General features: G+C 59.4%; 1 protein-coding gene across 3 annotated transcripts in view; it reads right to left on the bottom strand.

Annotated features, from left to right (window-relative positions):
• Positions 1-18,780, bottom strand: part of KDM4B (lysine demethylase 4B) — a 132,845-nt gene that overhangs the window by 58,565 nt on the left and 55,500 nt on the right. For all 3 annotated transcript variants that reach the window (XM_073887231.1, XM_025861517.2, XM_073887230.1), the window contains exon 6: positions 18,005-18,198. In XM_073887231.1, the coding sequence (XP_073743332.1) occupies positions 18,005-18,198 (194 nt within the window). The remainder of the gene's footprint in view (positions 1-18,004; positions 18,199-18,780) is intronic.

Below are 18,780 nucleotides of genomic sequence, written 5' to 3' on the forward strand. Positions count from 1 at the left end.
GACACCCAGGTCTGGGGAGGGACCAGATGGGCCGCTCCAGGACGGTGGGCATCCCCCAGCCTTCCCTGTATTTCCTGCTCCTTCATTTACACTTTGAGGTACTCAGAGGGAATGCACCCCCTCCGACCACGGCCACCCCAAGAAGCCAAAGCTGAAACCCACAAACCTGCCCACAAGGCCGGGTCCAGAGCGGTGAGCAATCACATCCCGAGCCCTGCAGCCCGACCCACGGCGGGGGGGTCTGATCTGTCTACGAGTGCAGCCTGGACGCTAGAGAGGTGCACCATCCGACCGACCCCGTGTTCCTGATCTAACACTGAGGCCAGGGGGCGAGAGGTCTCGCCAGCCCTGCGGAGGCCAGGCCTGAGCCCGAGCTGGTGGCAGAGCCGTCTTGGGAAAACTGTGTGGCCCCAGACATCAGGAGGTTTCTGCCTGCTTGGGTCACAACAGACTCGGTGGGCCTAATACACTCCAGGGCCTGCGACGCCAGACAGGTGGCGGGTGCTTGGGCAGGCGGAGGCCTTAGCCTGGCAGACGGGCAGCTCTTGGGGCCGGACAGGGCTGGGTAATTAAAAGGAGAGGCGTCCTCTGCGGCCCGCGCTGCTTGCAGGCCAAGGGACAGGCCACCGCCATTTTACTGACTCACCGGCTACGGAGAGTCTTCCTGTCCGCCGCGGAAGATGCTATTAATAGTGTCATTTTCTTGGTGTTTTGTTTATTCCCCCGGAATGGCTTGATGGATGTGAATAATTATCAGACTATAAAAGCCAGCAAATGTGCTATTTTCTATCGCTCTAAATCATCAAACAAATAAAGTGTGAAACAGCATTTTTGAATATAATTTTCCCCTCTAATGGCTTAGAATTATTATCAAGAACAATGAAAATAAATAAGCAAACGCCTTGTGAGTTAAAAATTAAATGAGTGTGTCACGAAGAGGAACACAGACCATCTTGGAGAGCAGGGACCTGCTCAGGAGCCGTTAGTTACAATGATGATGAGAAGCAGGGCTCTGGGCTGTGCAGGCCCCCCCTCCAGCCAGAGGCGTGAGTGCCCGCGGCCGCCTGGCCCGGGGTGGGGGTGGCAGGATGCCTTGAACGAGGGCACTGGGGTGCCTGCAGCAGGTGCCTGCACCTGTGCGCCCAGCTGACCCCCGGCAGCCCCGGGCTCCTGTGTGTCGTTGCCCCACACGGCCCCCATGGGGACAGCCACATGGAACCTCAGAAAGGCTGCTGGGGGTAGGGGGTGGCCTCTGCCTCTCCTCTCCCGGGCCATGGACCGGCGATGCCAGAGGGACTGCTGGCTCTCAGACCAGCAAGAAAACCCACGCTCATGGGGCAAAGGATGAGCAACATGGGACTCCGGCGGATGGAACCCCACCCACCCCACAGAGCCCAGGGACTGTGCCGGCAGGCCACCCCTCATCTTTTCGGATGTGCTGGCTGCCCCAGGCTTCAGGGCCCCGTGACAGGTGGATTCAGGTTCCCTGCCAGGAGAGCAGCATTTCTACGGTACGTTCTCCTGCCTGCTGCAAGGGTAACAAGACTTGCCGGGGGCAAGGCTCTCAAACCCCCAACCACCCTTCTCGTGAGGCCCCTCAGCCCCTGCTGGGGCCCCCCCGTGAAACTGTCTTGCTCGGAGTCAAGACGTGCAACACTGTGACACTTTTATCCCCCCCAAGACTCATGCGACTCTCTGCCGGTGACATTCGCCCAGGCTGACAGCTTCCACTGTACAAGGCTCCCGTCGATCAGGTGCCATGATGAGAAGGCTCATCTCCCCGGCCTTCCTCTCTGTTGCGGAACACATGCCAAGAGCAGGGGTCCAGCCAGGAGCACTTTGGAAATGTCAGCTCAGCCTGATGTGTGTTGGAGGGTGAGGAAGTTAATTTCACAGTGTGTGCACAAGGCCTGGGCAGACAGGCCCCTGGCCGTTTAACATGCTATAATTACGGAAACAGAAACAAGAAGGCAGAGGCTACTGGAAGTGTTGAGACCATGTGTCAAGTTGGAGGCCACCTGGCACAAGCCAGCCGCCCGCACAAGCCCAGGGCCCCCATGTGCTGGGCATGCGGAAAAGCCGTTATCGCTGCAATCTTCAAACACAAACCCTGTATCGGCCCACAGAGCCCGCACCCACTCTAGCCACACGTTGGCTGGACAGTTCCAGCACACGGCCCCGTGGTCTGGGCGGGCCGAGCAGAACAACCTAGTCAAGGAATGGCCTGCCCCATAAGCCTCCCAGCTGCCGGGCACCATCTCTGACCTGGTTAGTGGAGCAGGAGGGCCCAGAGAAACACAGTCACAAGTGGTCACCCCTCATCTGGTGACCACTGAGACGAGCCACATCAACTGGATCTACTGAAATGTCCAAACACATCAGGTGACTTCTGTGTCCAACGTTTCATGCGTGGCAGGTCAGTTATGCCTTGATAAATCTATTAACAAGGCCCCAGCCCTGTGGACATGGGAGCGGTCAGTCCCTGCCCCAGTTTCTGGGCTCAGTGCCACAGATGCACCTGGCCCTTCAGTGTCTTCTAGGCCTTGAACCAAGGCATCCACCAGGTTAATATGAGCCCAGTCAGGGGAACCAGAAAGCTATAGATAAGCCCTCTGGAAAAGGCACCAGGCCCTGGTGGTTTTACTGAGAGCCCCAAAAAACCATCACGCTAAAAGGGCTGTGCCCACTTACGCACATGGTTACCAAACAGACAAGAAGATCAGATGCTACTGAACTCCTTCTATGAATCTGGCATATTTTTGAATGAATGAATGGGAAACCCTGTCACCAACACAGGACAAAGACACACAGGAAAATGATAAGCCAGTCTCACATAGCTGCAAAGTCCTAAGTAAAATCTTAGAAAACCAGACACCAAAGTGTATTAATAAGACCAAGAGGGTCTCGTAATCCCCAAGGTTGCAAAGACAGTCCAACAAATAAAACTCTATATAAAATAGCAAGCCATTCAGTATAAAAGTTCTTAGCCAACTAGCCTAGGAGGGACCTCCCCATGGTCACAGTTCATGATGAGGTAGGAGAGGCATTCTGGAAAGCTGGGAACAAGGAAAGCCACCCATTACCACAGCACTCATCAGCGCCATACTGAAGATGCTAGCCACTGTCATATGTCAAGAAAAAAGATAAAAAGACAGTAACAGTTAGAAGGGAAGAGACAAACTCTTTTATTAAAGCACGGGGACAGGAGGACCCATGGGCAGAAAGATGTGCTGCCAAAGTGACAAACTTTTATAAACAACACAGTGTTCGACCTGGGAAAGCTAAGAACAAGCTGGTAAACAACAGAATGAAGCATTCCATTAAGGAAGCAGAACGATCGGCATGTGGACAGCCTGACGTCCTCCGCACCAGAAAGACATTCACAGCAGGCCATGAAACCCACTAGGGTAGACTCTGCCCTGGTCTGTGGTCCAGAAGCAGGAGCTCCTCCCCACAAAGGAGGTCAAACATAAACCTGGGTGTGTGCCCACCACTGACAGAATCACAGAGTCTGACCCAGGAGAGCCGATGCACATCTCAGCAAAGCTGGCGCTGATGGGTAACGTGACCACTCAGAGCCTCTGACCAGAGCAGGAGAGCCACAAACGCGTATCAGAATGCCCCCTCCCCTGTAAGTCAGTCCTTCAGTGAACAAGGTAAGGGGACCACCTCGTGATCTGACACCAGCTCCGACTGACCTCATGACACAAGCGTGGTAGGGTCACTAGGCTGGGCGTGAGCAGGGTGGCCTTATCACGATGGGTGGAGTGTGAAAGAAGCACTAATAATGGTCATACCAGGTGGCACGGGTCAAATGGGGTGGATGGTCACCCCCCACCCCAGTCTGGAGAAATAAAAGACGTTAAGAAAAAGCATCCAGCAGACAGATTTGCCTTTAAACCACGAGGGAAGAGGTGCAAAGACCTGCAAAGATGGAGAGCCTGGGGTCCCTGTGCCCACTGCGATGGGAGGAGGAAGAGCCGTCACCAGCCTAGTCTACCTGGAAGGGGAGAGACACCAGGACCCCGTCCCAGACACTCAGGAGAGAAACCAGAGCACATTTCCAAGTCCCTTCCGGCCCAGGGGGACTCCCGTGCAGCAAGAAGCTCAGCCGGGACCACAGAGCCCCCTCCGTGAGTGGGCAGCTGGAACTGTCTGACGGCAAATGGATGGCTACCCAATTTCTATCAAGAAATCCTATCTTAACTCCCAAGGAACCCTCATTCCGCGAAGAGGCAGCCTCCCTCATTTGTGCTGGCGCTGGGGTCCCTTGATGCAGCGAACACAAACACTTGCTGGGGAGACAGGACCGGCCAAGGCCCAGGGTGGCTTGTTCCCAGAAAAGAGCCTTATTGAGCCACGGCGGTTTTATCTTTAATGGATCGTTTTACGGGACAATAGGTGATGGAATTCAGTAGCTCGCACAAGCAGCGTCAGGAATTTCAAATAATGACATTTCTACTGAAACGCACACAGGAGATAAACAGCGAAAACAGGGAGTCTCTGATGGGATGACCGTGGCGAGGATGCCAAATGGACGGGCCTACCAGACGGAGACAAAGGGGTGCTGGCCCAGCACCGCCCCACGGGAACCGCGGATGCGGAGGCGCTGGGCCTGGTTCACACGTGGCCAGCCCACGTTAATTAAGAAAGAGACTTTACAAAGCCAGTGGTGTCGAGCCTGCCATTAAATGCCGAACTGGAGGCATCTGATCCCAAGCCCTGGTTTATTTTAGACCTGTGAATTATTTTTGTTATAGGACGGAACTGAAAATGCCAAGTCACATGCATGCTTGTTTTTGATGTTTCTGAAGTGGTGGCGGGGGGGGGGGGGGCGCTTCTGAGGTGAGGCTTCCAAAGGCAGGCACCGAGGACGGAGCATCCAGACACGGGGCTGCCACGGAGCACCTCGGTCTCCCCCTCGTAGAACTGGCCTGAATTTCTGCTCATAAAGCGCGTCGGAGGCAGCCTCCCACCGCGCCCACACCTATGGCCCACAGGCCACCTGCTCCAGCTACCAAGTTCCTCGGGCAGCGGCAGCGTGGGCTGGAGCAGGGATGCCCCTGGGGGTGCCTGTGTTGAAACACGCAGGCGGTGTGAGTGGGAAGGAACAGGGACGGGTCCGTGAGAGCACAGGAGCTCGGAAGGGACAGGGCTGGTGGCTCAGGAGCCCAAGATGGCAGTTCCCTTTCGTCTGCAGCCCAGAGGAATTGGGTAGGCCAGGGTCAGCTACCCCAACTCGCAGCAGCACGGGCCCAGGACATGGCAATAAGCCGGCTGGGGCCCGGGAGGGTGGCTGGGAGTCCAGCTCTCTCCACAAGCTGAGAACAGCCAGCAGGACATCTTCAACGTGGGCGGAAGCTCAGGTCTACTAAAGTGATTTCCCACGTCCTGGACACGTCGGAGTTCGTTGTCACACACACCCACGCACAGCAAGGCCTCCTGACCCTCGTGTGGACACACGCTGACAGTGAGGCCCCCTGGGTGTCTCCGACTTGCCCTCTTAACCACGGGGCTGGCTTTGGAGAGTACGTGGGTTACACCATCTTTATCAACAGGTGCCCAGGGGCTCCAGCTTGCACGTCAGACCAGGTGAGTCTCTGCCTACTGTCCAGGAGGCCAAGGCCACAGGGCACTCGGGGTCACTGGCGCTTCGGGGAGGGTTAAGCTCACGCCTGGGCTGAGTCGGCTCAGCTCAGCATCAGGCTGGAGAGAGCAGGCAGACCGAGCCTCTGAGGGAGGCCACTGAAGGAGGGCCGCTAACAGGTCTCTTTCTAGCAATGCGGGCACCGCCCGGCCCAGCCCATGCCCGCCCCACGCCGTCTGAAGGCCGCAAGGCCTCCCCACCTGCTGCTACTGTGCCAACATGAAGGGGGAGCCCGTTCACAGCCAGGTTTTTAAAGCAAAGTTGACAAAGACTCGTTCTCTCTCCCCTCACAGATTTGCAGGCATCTCCAGAGAAGCTGAAATCTGCCGACAGCAACCTCACTAGCATGAGAGAAATTTACCATGGAAACCAGACCCTGCACGCAGACCCCGAATCTCTGATGGCTCGTCTACAGTACCAGGCGGTGGGGGAGCGACCCTGGCCAGGCTGGCCCCGGCTCGGCAGCAGGAGGAGGGGTCCCCAGCCCCAGCCGCAGACTTGGGGGCTCAGTCAGCTCCTGATCCAAACGCTGCCGGGTGGGAGGGTCTCAGGATGGGAATTCATGCCCAGTGACGACATTTCAAAAAGAACCAACAGTTTGGGCGCCTGGGTGGCTCAGTTGGTTAAGCGACTGCCTTCGGCTCAGGTCATGATCCTGGAGTCCCAGGATCGAGTCCCGCATGGGGCTCCCTGCTCGGCGGGGAGTCTGCTTCTCCCTCTGACCCTCTTCCCTCTCGTGCTCTCTCTCATTCTCTCTCTCTCAAATAAATAAATAAAATCTTAAAAAAAAAAGAAGAAGAAGAAGAAGAAGAAGAAGAACCAACAGTTTCTTAGAGGGCTGGGCAGAGAGAGGACTCCAGCTACTGGCCTGGCACTCCGGCCTGGGAGCAGGAGCTCGGGGCGCCCCACAGCCAAATCCCTGCATCTCTTAATCTACACCAGTCACATTACCACTCTTTGAACAAAGGACTCCCAAGTGAAAGGCCATCTGCTCCTGCCAGACCAAGCCGGCGGGGTGGTGGGACAGGCCAGTGACATCTGTGTGCGCGAGCGGCAGGGAGACAGAGGATGATGACGCCCAGTGGAGCAGAAGGGCGCTAGTCTGACCCGCTGGCCCCGGGCCCGCCCTCCCAGCTGATGCATCCTCTTGCTGGGATGTGGTGAGGGGAGGAACTCATCCACCACCAACCAGCCAGTCCCACAGTCCCATGCCCCCGGCCTGGCTGCCCACCCTCCCGCTAGGCCCCTCTCCATGGGCTGCCCGACTCCACCTCTTCCCCCAGGCCTCAGCCCTGTGGGCTTCCCTGACCCCGTCTGGGGTGCCCAGCCACCACTCAGCCTGGCCCTGCTCTGGGGGTGTGGGGCCACACCGTGAGCTCCCATCCTGACAGGTGCCGTCAGTCCTGGCGTGCTTCATGCCAGACCCAGAGTGGGCACTCCATTGGGCCAGGAGCTGACGCACAAAACCATCTCTGTTCGGCACCCACCCCTCTCCCTTCTCCCCCCCAGACCTGTAGCTGGACAGTGTTTGCCAGGCTCCCCGGCTGTAAGTGTGGCCATGTGATCAGGCACCGGCCAGTAAGAGGTGAGCAGAAGCCTGGGGCGCTGTCTCCTGTGCCCACCCATCAAAATTTCTGGAACACATCCCCCCTCTTGCCCCACCTGGACACCCAGGGTGACCTCTGCCGAAGTCACGCGCTTAAGATGGCAGAACGGTCCCCGAATCCCTGTCTCCGTCTCCCACAGGAACCTGCCAGCTTCGTTCAGCTCGGAGGGGCTTGACTCAGGGACCGTTCTGGGGACTCTGTAAAAAAAGTCCTTTCCCTCCCACACCTTCACGTCCAGGCCACCTCCGCCACCTGGGACACACCCTGACCCCAAGGCTGAGCGGCCGCCCCTCCCGACTCGAGGGGTAGAGTGGAGCAGTGGCAGGGCCCCCGACCCCGCCCTCTGAGCTCTGCGGCCCTGAGCAGGTGTCCAACCAGCCTGTGCCTCACCTGTGCAGGGGGGCGGCGTGGGGCTGCAACAAACACCCGCCCGTGGCCCCTACTGTCAGGATTTCTCAGTGCGTCCCCGCATGCAGTAACGGACTGCGTACACAAGCACCCGGTAAAAACGCTAAAGTGGCGTATGCAGCTGGCCCAACACAGAAACAGCCCGAACGCCCATCACCCGTGAACAGATGAACAGATGGAGGCAGAGTCGTACAGCGGAAAACCCTACAGCCACAGAAATAAATCAACTCCTGCCACATAAACAGGGTGTGTCTTCCTCCCCACCTCCCAGCACAAATGCAAGGTACAAATAAGTCTACTTATATGGCGCTCACATCCAGCCACCACTCAGCCACATTGCCCAGGGCCACAAACACACGTAGGAAAAGGACCCACAGAAGCAGCCACATGAGTACCATCGAGTCAGGAGGAGAAGAGGCAGAAGAACTATAGTTAGCTCCGGGCAGGGAGGGGGCCGTGGAGGGAGGGGCACGGGGTGGGCGGGGGGAGGTTCGTTTCCCAACATTGTCGGGATTACACGGGGGTTGGCTCCAATAAACGGTACATAAATACGTATCTCTGGGGCATGTACATGTTTTGCACATCCTCAGCACTGAGCTATAGTTGGCAATAAAGGCGTTATGACAGACACCGTTCTCAGATGCCCCTAAGACGCCTGGCCCCTGCTCATAGTGACTCGAACATTTTCTTGTGCTGTGAGGGGTTTTTGCTGTAATAACTAAGGTCCGACATCAGGAGACCCTGATATAGGGAGATTACCCTGGGTGGGCCTGACCTAAGCAGGTGAGCCCTCAAAAGCAGGGGGTGGGGGGCCCCTCTTCAAGTCCGTGGTGCCAGTGGGAGGGGATCCCAAGTAGGCCTCAGGATGGAGGGGGGCACATGGCCAGCCCTGAGTGACCTCTAGAGGCCGACAGCGGCCCAGGGCTGGCAGCCAGCAAGGACGTGGGACCTCACTCCTACGACTTCAAGGAACACAACTCTGCCAACGACCCAGACGGGACCAGAGGTGGACCTTCCCCGGGGCCCACTAACACCTCGATTCCAGCCTCTGAGAGCCTCAGCTGAGGAGCTGGCTGGCCCAGGCCTCAGTTCTGCCCTACAGAACCGACAGCAAATAAATGCAGACCACATGCCCTCTGGTTGGTCATGCAGCAACAGAAAACCAAAACCACCTCCACTCGAGGTTAAGAGAAAAGAAACACATCAAAACTCCCTGACAGAAGGGTGCCAGGACGCTCACATCTGTCCACTGTGGGCACTGGGTGCGAGGCTACTCTGTTCATTCTTCTCTTCCCTTTTCTGGTAGTGGAAATTTCTTTTGTTTGTTTTTTAAGAGTACACCTCAAATAGAACAGCATACGAACTGGGAAGAGTGACTCTGCAGCGCAGACACCTGACCGCCCACCTCAGCCAGGGGACCGAGGCCAACGTCCACAGTCACAAGCCATGGTGACAGCACCCCGTGCCCCCGAGAGAGCATCAGAAGAAGGGTCCTTGACTCGGGTCTTCTTCCCCAAACCCAAACCCCCAGTCTCACCATGAGAAAAAGCCCAAACAAATCCAAGGAAGGGGCTTCCTACAAAACCCCTTCCCCGTCCTCCGCACCACTGTCAAGGGGCATCAAACACCAGGGAAGTCTGAGAAACTGTCCCAGCCCGTTGGAGCCCAAGGAGACATGACGACTCTGTGTCACATGGGAGCCTGGGACAGAAAAGGGGCATTGGGGGAAACAGAAAATCGGAATAAATTGTGGACTTTGCTTACTGAGAATGTATCAACACTGGTCCGTTAACTGCAGCAGGGTCCCAGCCCGACAGAAGAGCCCAGTGGGGAATCAGTGTGGGGGCAGGGGAGCGCCTGGACTAGCTCCTCAGTGTTTCCATAAATCTTCTAAACACCAAAATCTTTTTTCAAAAAAGAGAGTATGGCTGCCAAAACAGTGGGGAAAGGGGCCCATGACAACCACGGGAAGCGCAAGGAGAGCGCCCCGCGGTGGAGTGTTTGCCTGGGGTGCACTCTGACACCCCGAGCCCGATTCCCAGACCCCTCCAGCTGCAATGCTGCCCGCTGTCCAGGCTCGTGGCGAGGCGTCGGGCCGTCCGCAATACCAGAGGAACCCCCGCTCCCTCTCGCTGGCTTTTCGAGGAGAGCATATGGTGAGATTTTTCCTTAGCAGAAGGCTGACCTTCCTCCGCTTAGCGCGATGTTAAAATCACTTTGCATTCCCTGAACAAACACCAACTGTGTCTGTCCCCGCCAGCATGCCGCGAGAGGCAAGGAGCCAGCCCACGGGCACAGATCCCACCACCTGCGGAGCAGAGCCCCTGGGAGGGCACCCCGAAATGCGCCACGTTTCCGGGGTTTTCTGGTCCACCCCAAGTGGCACACGTCACGTGCTCTCACGTGACACGCTGTCAGGTGTTGCTGGAGCAGCGCCAGGTGATTAGACTTTCGGGCGTGTGACACCCCGAAGAAGGGAATCAGACAAATGGAATGATCTGGAATTCGCACTGCATTGCACCACACTGTGCAAAGTTCTCCAAAACTGCCTGTTGTACTCGCCATGGTAACTAATGACGCAATCCCATTCTTGCGGTCTAATGACACCTGATGCCCTAGTTTGAGACGCAAAGGTCTCTCCAGCATCAGGATCAGGAGTTAATTTTCCAATGCTAACATCAGTTTTCGGTTTTTGCACTACACAACCCTGACAAGCAGAACGCCTGGGGGTCCGATCAAGAAGTCAGGCTGAGGGCTCTATGAAGCCCAGGAGGGGACCCGGGTGGGGGTGACACGGCTATCATTCCCACAAGCTCCCTGTGCACAGGCCCTCCTGGCCGTGGCGTGAACCCACGTATCCTAACACTGAGCCAACGTCATGATGCCAAGCTCCAGAGCGCAAGGGGCAAAGTCCAACTGGAAGCGAAAGCTCCAGCCGGGGCCCCCCAGTGCTATGGGTAAGGTGGGTAAGGTGGCTCATAGTGACCTCCTGGAGCACCAGGTCCCGGGTCTTCTGGGCACAGTCCGGTGGGGGTACCCCAGAGGACAGACTCACAGGCTGCCTGCGGGAGGAGACACTTTTCCTTTCTCTCCTGGATGCACGCACACATGCACGCACGCCCCGAGTACACACGGTCACATGCACACACATCTGCACACTCTAGGGTGACCAGAGTCCGAAGTCGGCCCGGCTCAGAGAGGCTCGGGGATGCAGCACTTCCGGCTCAGAAGCCAGGGAAGTTGCACGGGTCACCCCCACCCCCACAGGCCTCAGAAGGGGACAGCGGGCACACAGATCAGGCACAGCGGAACAAAGGACAATCAGTTCTGCTGCCGTAGCCGCTGCAATCACTGTCCAAAGAGGAGACTCTAGAAGGGGGACCAAGAAGGCTCTTCCTGCCTGCCCACGGCCCGTGCATCAAACAGGGAAGCTGAGCTCCACAGTGGGCCCAGCGGCAGGCAGCAGAGGTCCCGACCCAGAACCAACAGGCCAGGAAGCTGGGCCTCAGTGGGTCTAGCTCAGCGCTCTCGGGGCCTCCCCCGGCCATCTGGGACAGCAGCCATCTTCCTGCAGAAGGGGGCTCCTTCTGCAGGGAGGGGCCTAGGCCCCATCAGGGAACTCCCCCAGTGGCCTGTTTGGGGAGAGCGGACTCTGGCTGTGGCTGCAGGGCTGGGCCACTCTGCAGACCGATTTCAGCATCCTGCGGGGAGTGGTCACAGGGCCCCAAGAGCAGGCCTCTGCAGCCCAGCACCCTGACTCACACACCAAGTGATCCACCTCACCACCTTATCTATTCCCTTTTAATCTCGGGGTTCTGATACCTCCTGCCTCAGTGGGAGTCCGCTCTCGGGGGAGCTTCCTGCTCTGAAACACTCCTTCTGTTGCTGTTTCTGCCACCTTAGCACAGGACCCGGGGCTGAGGCAAGCGGAGCCTGGCCGGGTTCCCCAGCATGCTAACAAGGCACAGATGGACTGCCTTCCTTCTGGCATCCTGGTGGGTCTTTTCCATCCAGCCTCCCCAGGCACGGCGGTCACACTGAGCTGCCACAGGGCTCTGTCCCCAGATGCCCAAATGGGGGTTTGGCCCAGGGCGGGGGGGGGGGGGGGGGGGGAGAGGTGGGAGAGTGTCCATTTCCCTTCCGCATCTTGTGCGGGTGACAGGACATGGTGCTAGGAAGCTGAGTTATTAAAACCAATCTGTGAAGCTGTCAGGCTCCTACCAATCTCCAACCATATCGGCGCCGAGCCGAGTCCTCCCTGACACCACGGGGCCTCTCGGGGGCCAGAGCCAGGCAGCTGGGAGGAGTTACTCCTGTTGCCTGATGAGGAGCTGTGCCTGAGTCAGGGAATGGGGACCCCTGGTCCCCACTGAGCCAGGCTCTCAGAAGCCATGAAGTCTCCAAGCCTTCTCCAGGTGCCGCCTCCTTCGGGGGCTGGCCCTCCCCACCACGGGCCTTCGGGGCTGCCGCCCAGGGCAGCTTCACCTGGCTCCATCCACCACCTAGACTTCTCAGTCCCAAGCTCCCTGGGGACTAAGCAGAGGCCCTCAAGGTGCCTGGCTCGGCACTGTGGTCCAGCAACGCCCCCTGCAGCCAAGCCTGGGGAGGCTGCTTTGGACACCAAGAAGGAGGGAGGGAGGGAGGGAGGGAGGCAGGGAGGCAGGGAGGCAGGGAGGCAGGGAGGCAGGGAGGCAGGGAGGCAGGGAGGCAGGGAGGAAGGCAGGTACCTATCCCTGGAGGCTTACTGGGAGGGATTAATGGATGCGCAAAGGAGCTGCAGCTGGGAGGTGAGCTGATGCAGCCTCAGGTGGGCCTGCAGGGAGGTCCTGAGGGGCCGAGCAGACACACAGCCAAGGGGCAAAGGAGCAGCCTAGCAGCCCCCTTCCCCAAAAGAGCCTTGTTCTGCCTCCCTGGCAGAGCGTGTGCCCACACTCGTGCACGCGCACACAGGCCCCCACAGTATCACGTGCAGGCAGAGACGGCTGTGCCCACCGGGAGTCAAGCTTCCCGGCAACAGAAGGCCGCCCAGCCCCTCTCCTGTGAAACTCCCCTGAGGGAAAATGCCAAAGAAAAACTCTAGGTGCAGCTGCATCAAAAGGAAAAATTCTCAGCTCGCCCTGGTGCCCTGTTCCCCTGGGCTTCTTAGAGGTCAGAGAAGTGGAGTTCTGGTACCATCCCCTCACCGCCACCCGCCCCCTCCACGAACTCCACTTAGAAGGATCCTTTCATCACGCCCAGGACGGTGCATGAGCCGGGGCAGGGTGGGGGGGGGCGGTTTCCATGCCCTTTGTGGGAGCACGATCCGAGAGGCCCTCTCCCCAACCCCCATGCGGGGAGCCTGCACGAGTGACTGCATGTGCATTGCACACGTGTGTGCAGGCAGGCATGTGTGTGGCACACGTGCGGATCGGAGGACGTGCTCCCTGCCTGTGGGGCACCGGGAGGACCTGAAAGACCGCATCCCAGGTAAATAGAAGCAGGAGGGTGGGAGGGGCTGGGGAAGCCTCCAGAAAACTGCTGGAGACTCAACGCTGGGACCAGTGCCCACCACTCTGAGGGAATGCTGCTGAGTCACGGGCCTGAGGGCCAGGGTCAGGGCCCAGACAAACACCCTGTAGGGAATGCTGGCTGTTCCCACCCAGGGGCCTGGAGTAGGCTTCTGGGAGGCCTGTCCTCCCCCGCCCTTCCCTGCCCCCACCCCATGGGCACAAGGAAGCTGCAGAGAGAACAGGAGGAGATGCTGTTGGGAATGCCATGTGCAGCGCTGGATCTGAGCAAGAAGCCAGGCTAGGTGGGAGCGCCATTCCCATAATCTTACATTTCCCTCCTGGGAGCTCACAAGGCCTGGGACCCACAGGGCCTTCAGCATGTGGGGAATGGCCACCAGGGGCTCCAGGAGGGCCAGGGATGGCGGGTGCCACTCCCCAGATGCCGAGCCCCGGGGCTGCCCCACCCCCCAGCACTGCCCTGCAGGCCAAGCCACTTGAATCGGGGTAGAATCACGCAGCCTTCCCCGCACACCTGGGCCCACGCGTGCCCGCCCTCCTGGCCTCGCTGACCGACTGGGCCCCGGGAAGGCCAGGGAGGGGGTAAGTTGCAAGTGCCAGGTCTATTTTAAATCCCCATCTCAAAAGGGATTTTGAAGCACTCAAACGCTTCAGATATTCTTAGCCTTGCTGCCAGAGAGCACCACCTAATGCCGGCCTTTTGAAGCAATTCCACGCTTTTATCGACACCAGGCTGTTCACGCCGCTGTGACACACAAATCACACTACCAAAGTAGCAACAGACCCAGAAAGGCTTCATAAAACGCTGTAAACCTGAGGACGTCGACACTTAAAATGCTACCGAAATACTCGGAAATGGTTGCAATTAAGCTGCCATAGACGCGGGAGAAACGACGCAATCAGGGAGACAGGCGTGTGAGCACGATCTGCCAGGGAGCAGCCCCGGGGTCCCAGGCAAGGGCAGGGAGCCAGGGCGCCACTGAGCGGCCCCTGAACCACCAGCCCAGGGACGAGAGGCACCGCACCCACCCCCTGGGCTGGCGTCAGGGGCGCCCAAGACAGGTCTCGGCCCCGAGGACCAGTTCCCATGGACATGGCACTGGCACTCCAGGACCCTGATAGGCAGAGAGCCCCCTTTCTGCACCAGGCCCCTGCTGGGGGATAGGGACCCGGGGTGGGGGTGGGGGGGAGACCGAGGGCCCCGCCCCCCCCCAGGGTCCACAATCTGATGGGGAGATACGCCGATGTCACACATAGCTAATATGAGCATGGGGTGCCCTGCCAACATCTGGGGCCCCCACCTGGATCCTGGGGAGAGGGCATGGGGCCTGAGCTGAGCTGCTGGGGCTAGGGGAGCAGGGAGCTTGGCAGGGGCGGGGGTGGGAAGCCTCAGCAGCTGGATCCTACACAGCTGCACTAAGAAGCCTCTTCCCACCGGCCACACTCAGCACGAGGAACCCCATGTGCAATCCCATCCCCCTTCAGGACCAGAAACCAAGACCAAGGTCAAGCTGCCTTCTGGAACATTCTTTCCCTCAGATGAACCGCTGTTGTGCCCGATGCTGGCCTTGCCGACTGCTGCCCCAGGGCTCTTCGGAGTGGGTTGTGGTGAAGGGGTGGAAGTGAGGGGTGGGTGGACGGCAGGGAACAGGGGTGCTGGGGCTGCAGCCTGGACAACCCCAAGCCACTGGAGGCAGGAGGTAGCGTGCAGAGCCAGACATCAGTCCCGCCCGTCAGCTGCCCTGTCAGCCAGGGGCTGCTCCCCCTCACATTCCCAGTGCCCTCTCCCTTGCCTCTCTCGAAGCCAGCCTCCCCACCCCACCGCCTCTCAGGACTGCCCTGGCCCAGCTGCCTCCCTGGGCTCCCCAGGCTACTTCCCAAGTCACCCGCCCTGTGACCCTCCCTGCCAGCCACAAGCTCACACTTTGGCCCCTGTCGCCCGAGGCCACCGCATCCTCAGGCAGGGCCGTGGCCGAAGCTCAACCTGCCTTTGGCTGGCATGTGCCAGGATTTAGCCGTGGCTCCTTTCTTTTTGTTCTGTTCTGTGTTTTCAGGTAAAGGTGGCTTTTCTCCCTTTCCGATCCCTCTGGCTGGTAGACCTGGGCCAAAACATGGGCGTCGGCAGGGAGCTGAGCGTTCCCACCGCCCACCCCGGCAGTCTTCACTCTTCTCCTGCTGCCGCCCCCAGGGAGTCTCTGGGGCCATCACTGCTGGGGCCCAGGAGTCCATTAAAAGGGTGGAAGAAGCTGGGAGATTACCGCAGGCGCTGGGAGCAGCCGCTAGGGCCGAAGGGCGGGGGCGCCCTCTAGCGGTGCTCAGGGAGCCGCGCGAGGACGCGACTGGGACACGGTGCTGGGAGGGCCCAGAAACCCCCTCCCCTCCACCCCCAGCCCTGGGGCCCCCAGCAAGAGGAACCGTCCAGACCAGTGAGCTGGGGCCTCAGCACACGTACACACTTGTATGTCACAAACACATGACTGCACACTTACACATTTACACACGGAACTCGTACGCACGCCCATACTCACACACGCACGCGTACTCATGCACCGTCACGCACGCGCACGTATGCACAAACACGAACACGTATACATTTCCATGTACACATACGCACGCTCACAAACACATCTGCAAGACTTGCAGACTCGCGTGCAAACACACACACACTCGTGCACACAGCCCGAGCCCGTGGATCAGAAGGTCCTCAGCTGCACTCAGCCTGCCACGGCCCCTCAGGAGGATGCCAACTGCTGGGAGCCGGCGGGCAGAGCCCCCAGGAAAGGGGCACAAGCATCTCACCGCACAAGCTGCACCACCAAGCCTTGCTCACAGCGGTGGGGTTCGGGCAGAGCGCAGCCCCTCTCCAAGGGCCTAGAGACTGGGGCCTCCGCGGACTTGCAGCCTGGCCTGGCCATGGGAGACGGAGGAGACGGGGTAACCGAGCTGTCACTGGGACCTCCTGGGCAGCACTGGGGTGACACCGCCTACCAGAATATGCCTCCACCCACCTGCTCGGGACCGCACGGGGTGTGAGATTCAGGCCTTTGTCCAATGGGCCTCACCAACCCCGTCAATCTCTCTCTCCCAATTTTTCCTAAAAGGTAAATACCTCCCAGCTAGAGGCTGCGATGATCAAGAGCTGCTGCAAAGCCACAGAGACAAGGGGCTTGAAAACAAGAAGCCCGTGGAATTCTAACAGGATCCCAGCAAACACACGAGCTAACAAAGCAGGACAATGCGAAGGCCGGAGGGCCGGTGGCCGCAGGACGGCGGCCCCAAAGATGTCCACGTCTTAATCACCAGACCTTGTAAGGATGCCACCTCACAGAGTAAAGGGACTCTGCAGATGGGATTAGGTCAAGGCCCCCAAGGTGGGGGTGACCCTGGGTTCCCAGGGGACCCGGCGTCCTCACAAGGCCCTCACGAGGGGGAGGCAGAGGGTGGGAGTCCCAGAGATGGGCAGACCCTGCGCTGCTGGCGGTGAGGATGGAGGGGGGGGGCCACGGGCCAGGAAAAGGCCAGAGCTGGGTCTCCCCTGGGGCCTCTGGAAGGAACCGGCCCTGCTCATGCCTGCGTTTAGCCCGGTGCGACCTGAGTCAGACTCCTGGCTTCCAGAAACGTCAGAGAACGTGTGTGTGTGTTGCGTTAAGCCCCTAGGTTTGTGGTCACTTGTTACGCAGCCCCTACCGCGTTCGTCCCCAATGCTTCCGCATCCCTCCCAGTCAGAGCAAGAGCCCCCTGACAGAGAACAGGGCTGGGGTCCCACTGCGTCCACCTCAGAGGTGAGGAAAGGGTGGTCCCACAGCCAACCCCTGCACAGGGAGGCCTAGCTTCCCCCCTAGGGCCTCCTGCTGGCTCCTGAGCCTGCTCCCATCATCTCTTAGTGAAGGGCTCCAGGATGTCCCAGTGACTTCAAGGGAGTGGGGGTGGCCTCCCACCCCCTGCCCATGGGCACAGGCTCAGCCTGGGACACCAAGGTCCTGGGGTCTGGGACCCCAGACCCTTGGGCCTGGGTCCCCAACTAAGCTGGGCCTCTCTGCCCCCGCCCCCACCATCTCAACACACGGAGGTGCTTGGCTGAGCTCGAGAGAGCCACCGACTGCTCCTGGGGCTCCTGCTTCCCCCCTCCCACTCCCTCTGAGCTGTGACCATTACCGCAACAGAACCTTCTAAGACAGCTGGGAAGAGGCAAGGAGATATAAATGCCCAGCTCAGAAATCTCTGCTGGAAACCACAGTGAACAAAGTCGGCCTTGCACAGAAGGCAGCTCCCGGCTGTCCCGCCAGCAGAAGCTGGATGTGGAGGGGGGTGCTCGGCACACAGATTCCAGAACACGGATGGCGCTGGATGTTCGACCCAGCCTGCCGGGCCCATCGCTCACAGGGTGGCCTTCAGGACACGCCCACTCCAGTCCGGACAGCAGAGGGCTGGCTGCTAAAGCCACCCCTGAACCTGGAGGCCACAGGGGAGGCCAGGGGAGGCTCAGGGCTCACAGCCACCCAACCCCCGGGGCCCACGGCCCCAGGGAGAGTCCCCAGTACGACAGACACTCCATGGACGCCTCCACCACAGGTGCAAACCGTGAGCTCCAGGGAGCAGGAAGCTCATTTCTAGGGACACGTATCCCCTTATCACCAACCAAGGCTGCCCCTGAAGCCAACAAGAGATGCGCCAATAGATCGCAAGCTGCCAGAGCCCCTCAAATTTTGCCTGCCCGGCCACAGGCTCGACCCTGTCCCCAAGGGGCCACCCGAAGGCGCCCCCACACCTGTCTGGCCCCTGAGGAGCCCATGGGCAGCCCTTCCGCGCGGCCTGGCTGCCAGCTGGACACTCACCAGGACTTGGGCTCCCCGAAGTGCAGGTAGTTGATGCTGTACAGGTCCATGTCCTCCGTGTGCCAGGCGAAGGTGGTCTTCCACATGCCGAAGTACAGATAGGGGGTGTTGACGCCCTCGATGATGGTGCCGCACTCACGCTCCACCATGTCCAGGATGGTCCGCAGGCTCCCGATGTTCCACTGGGCCACATCCTGCAGGGCGGCGAGCACACGGTTGGTGGCAGACCACCCCCAGGGGCTGGCAGGAGCACAGGATGGCTACGGGGTGACCCCCCCCCAGAGGGCCTGAGAGCTCATGGCCAGTCCCAAACCTGCTCACGTCAGAGCTTCACCCACCCCAGTGTCTGAACCCCAGCGGGGGCCACTCCCACCCTGAGACACCAGCCCCTCGGCCTGGGCCAGGCAGTCAGGCAGGCTTTCTCTGGATGCCACGCCGAGCTGTGCGTTAATCACAGGCAGTGAAGGCCATGCTGTGAAGGCTGAGGTTTCGTCGTGACTAATCAACGTGCCTCAAAGTCAACGACATGGAAGGAGGAAGACAATCGTGGAGTGGGGCTAGCTCAGCAAAGGTGCCAGACAGCCCTCCCGGCACCTTCTGCCGGAAAAGACAGGGATGGCTTTCAGAAGCAGGCAAACAAGGCCAGAATCCCTGCCCACTGGACTCACCCATTCCTAATGCCACAAACGGGTCCCATCTTGTCATGAGAACTCATAAAATACAGGTCAATCCATTTCTCGGCCCCTGGAGACCCCTCCAAGCCTGCGGAGACGCTG

The sequence above is a fragment of the Callorhinus ursinus genome, unplaced genomic scaffold, assembly GCF_003265705.2.
Source record: "Callorhinus ursinus isolate GAN/ISIS: 27379988/994484 unplaced genomic scaffold, GSC_fseal_2.0 scaffold77, whole genome shotgun sequence".
Taxonomy (NCBI): Eukaryota; Metazoa; Chordata; class Mammalia; order Carnivora; family Otariidae; genus Callorhinus; species Callorhinus ursinus.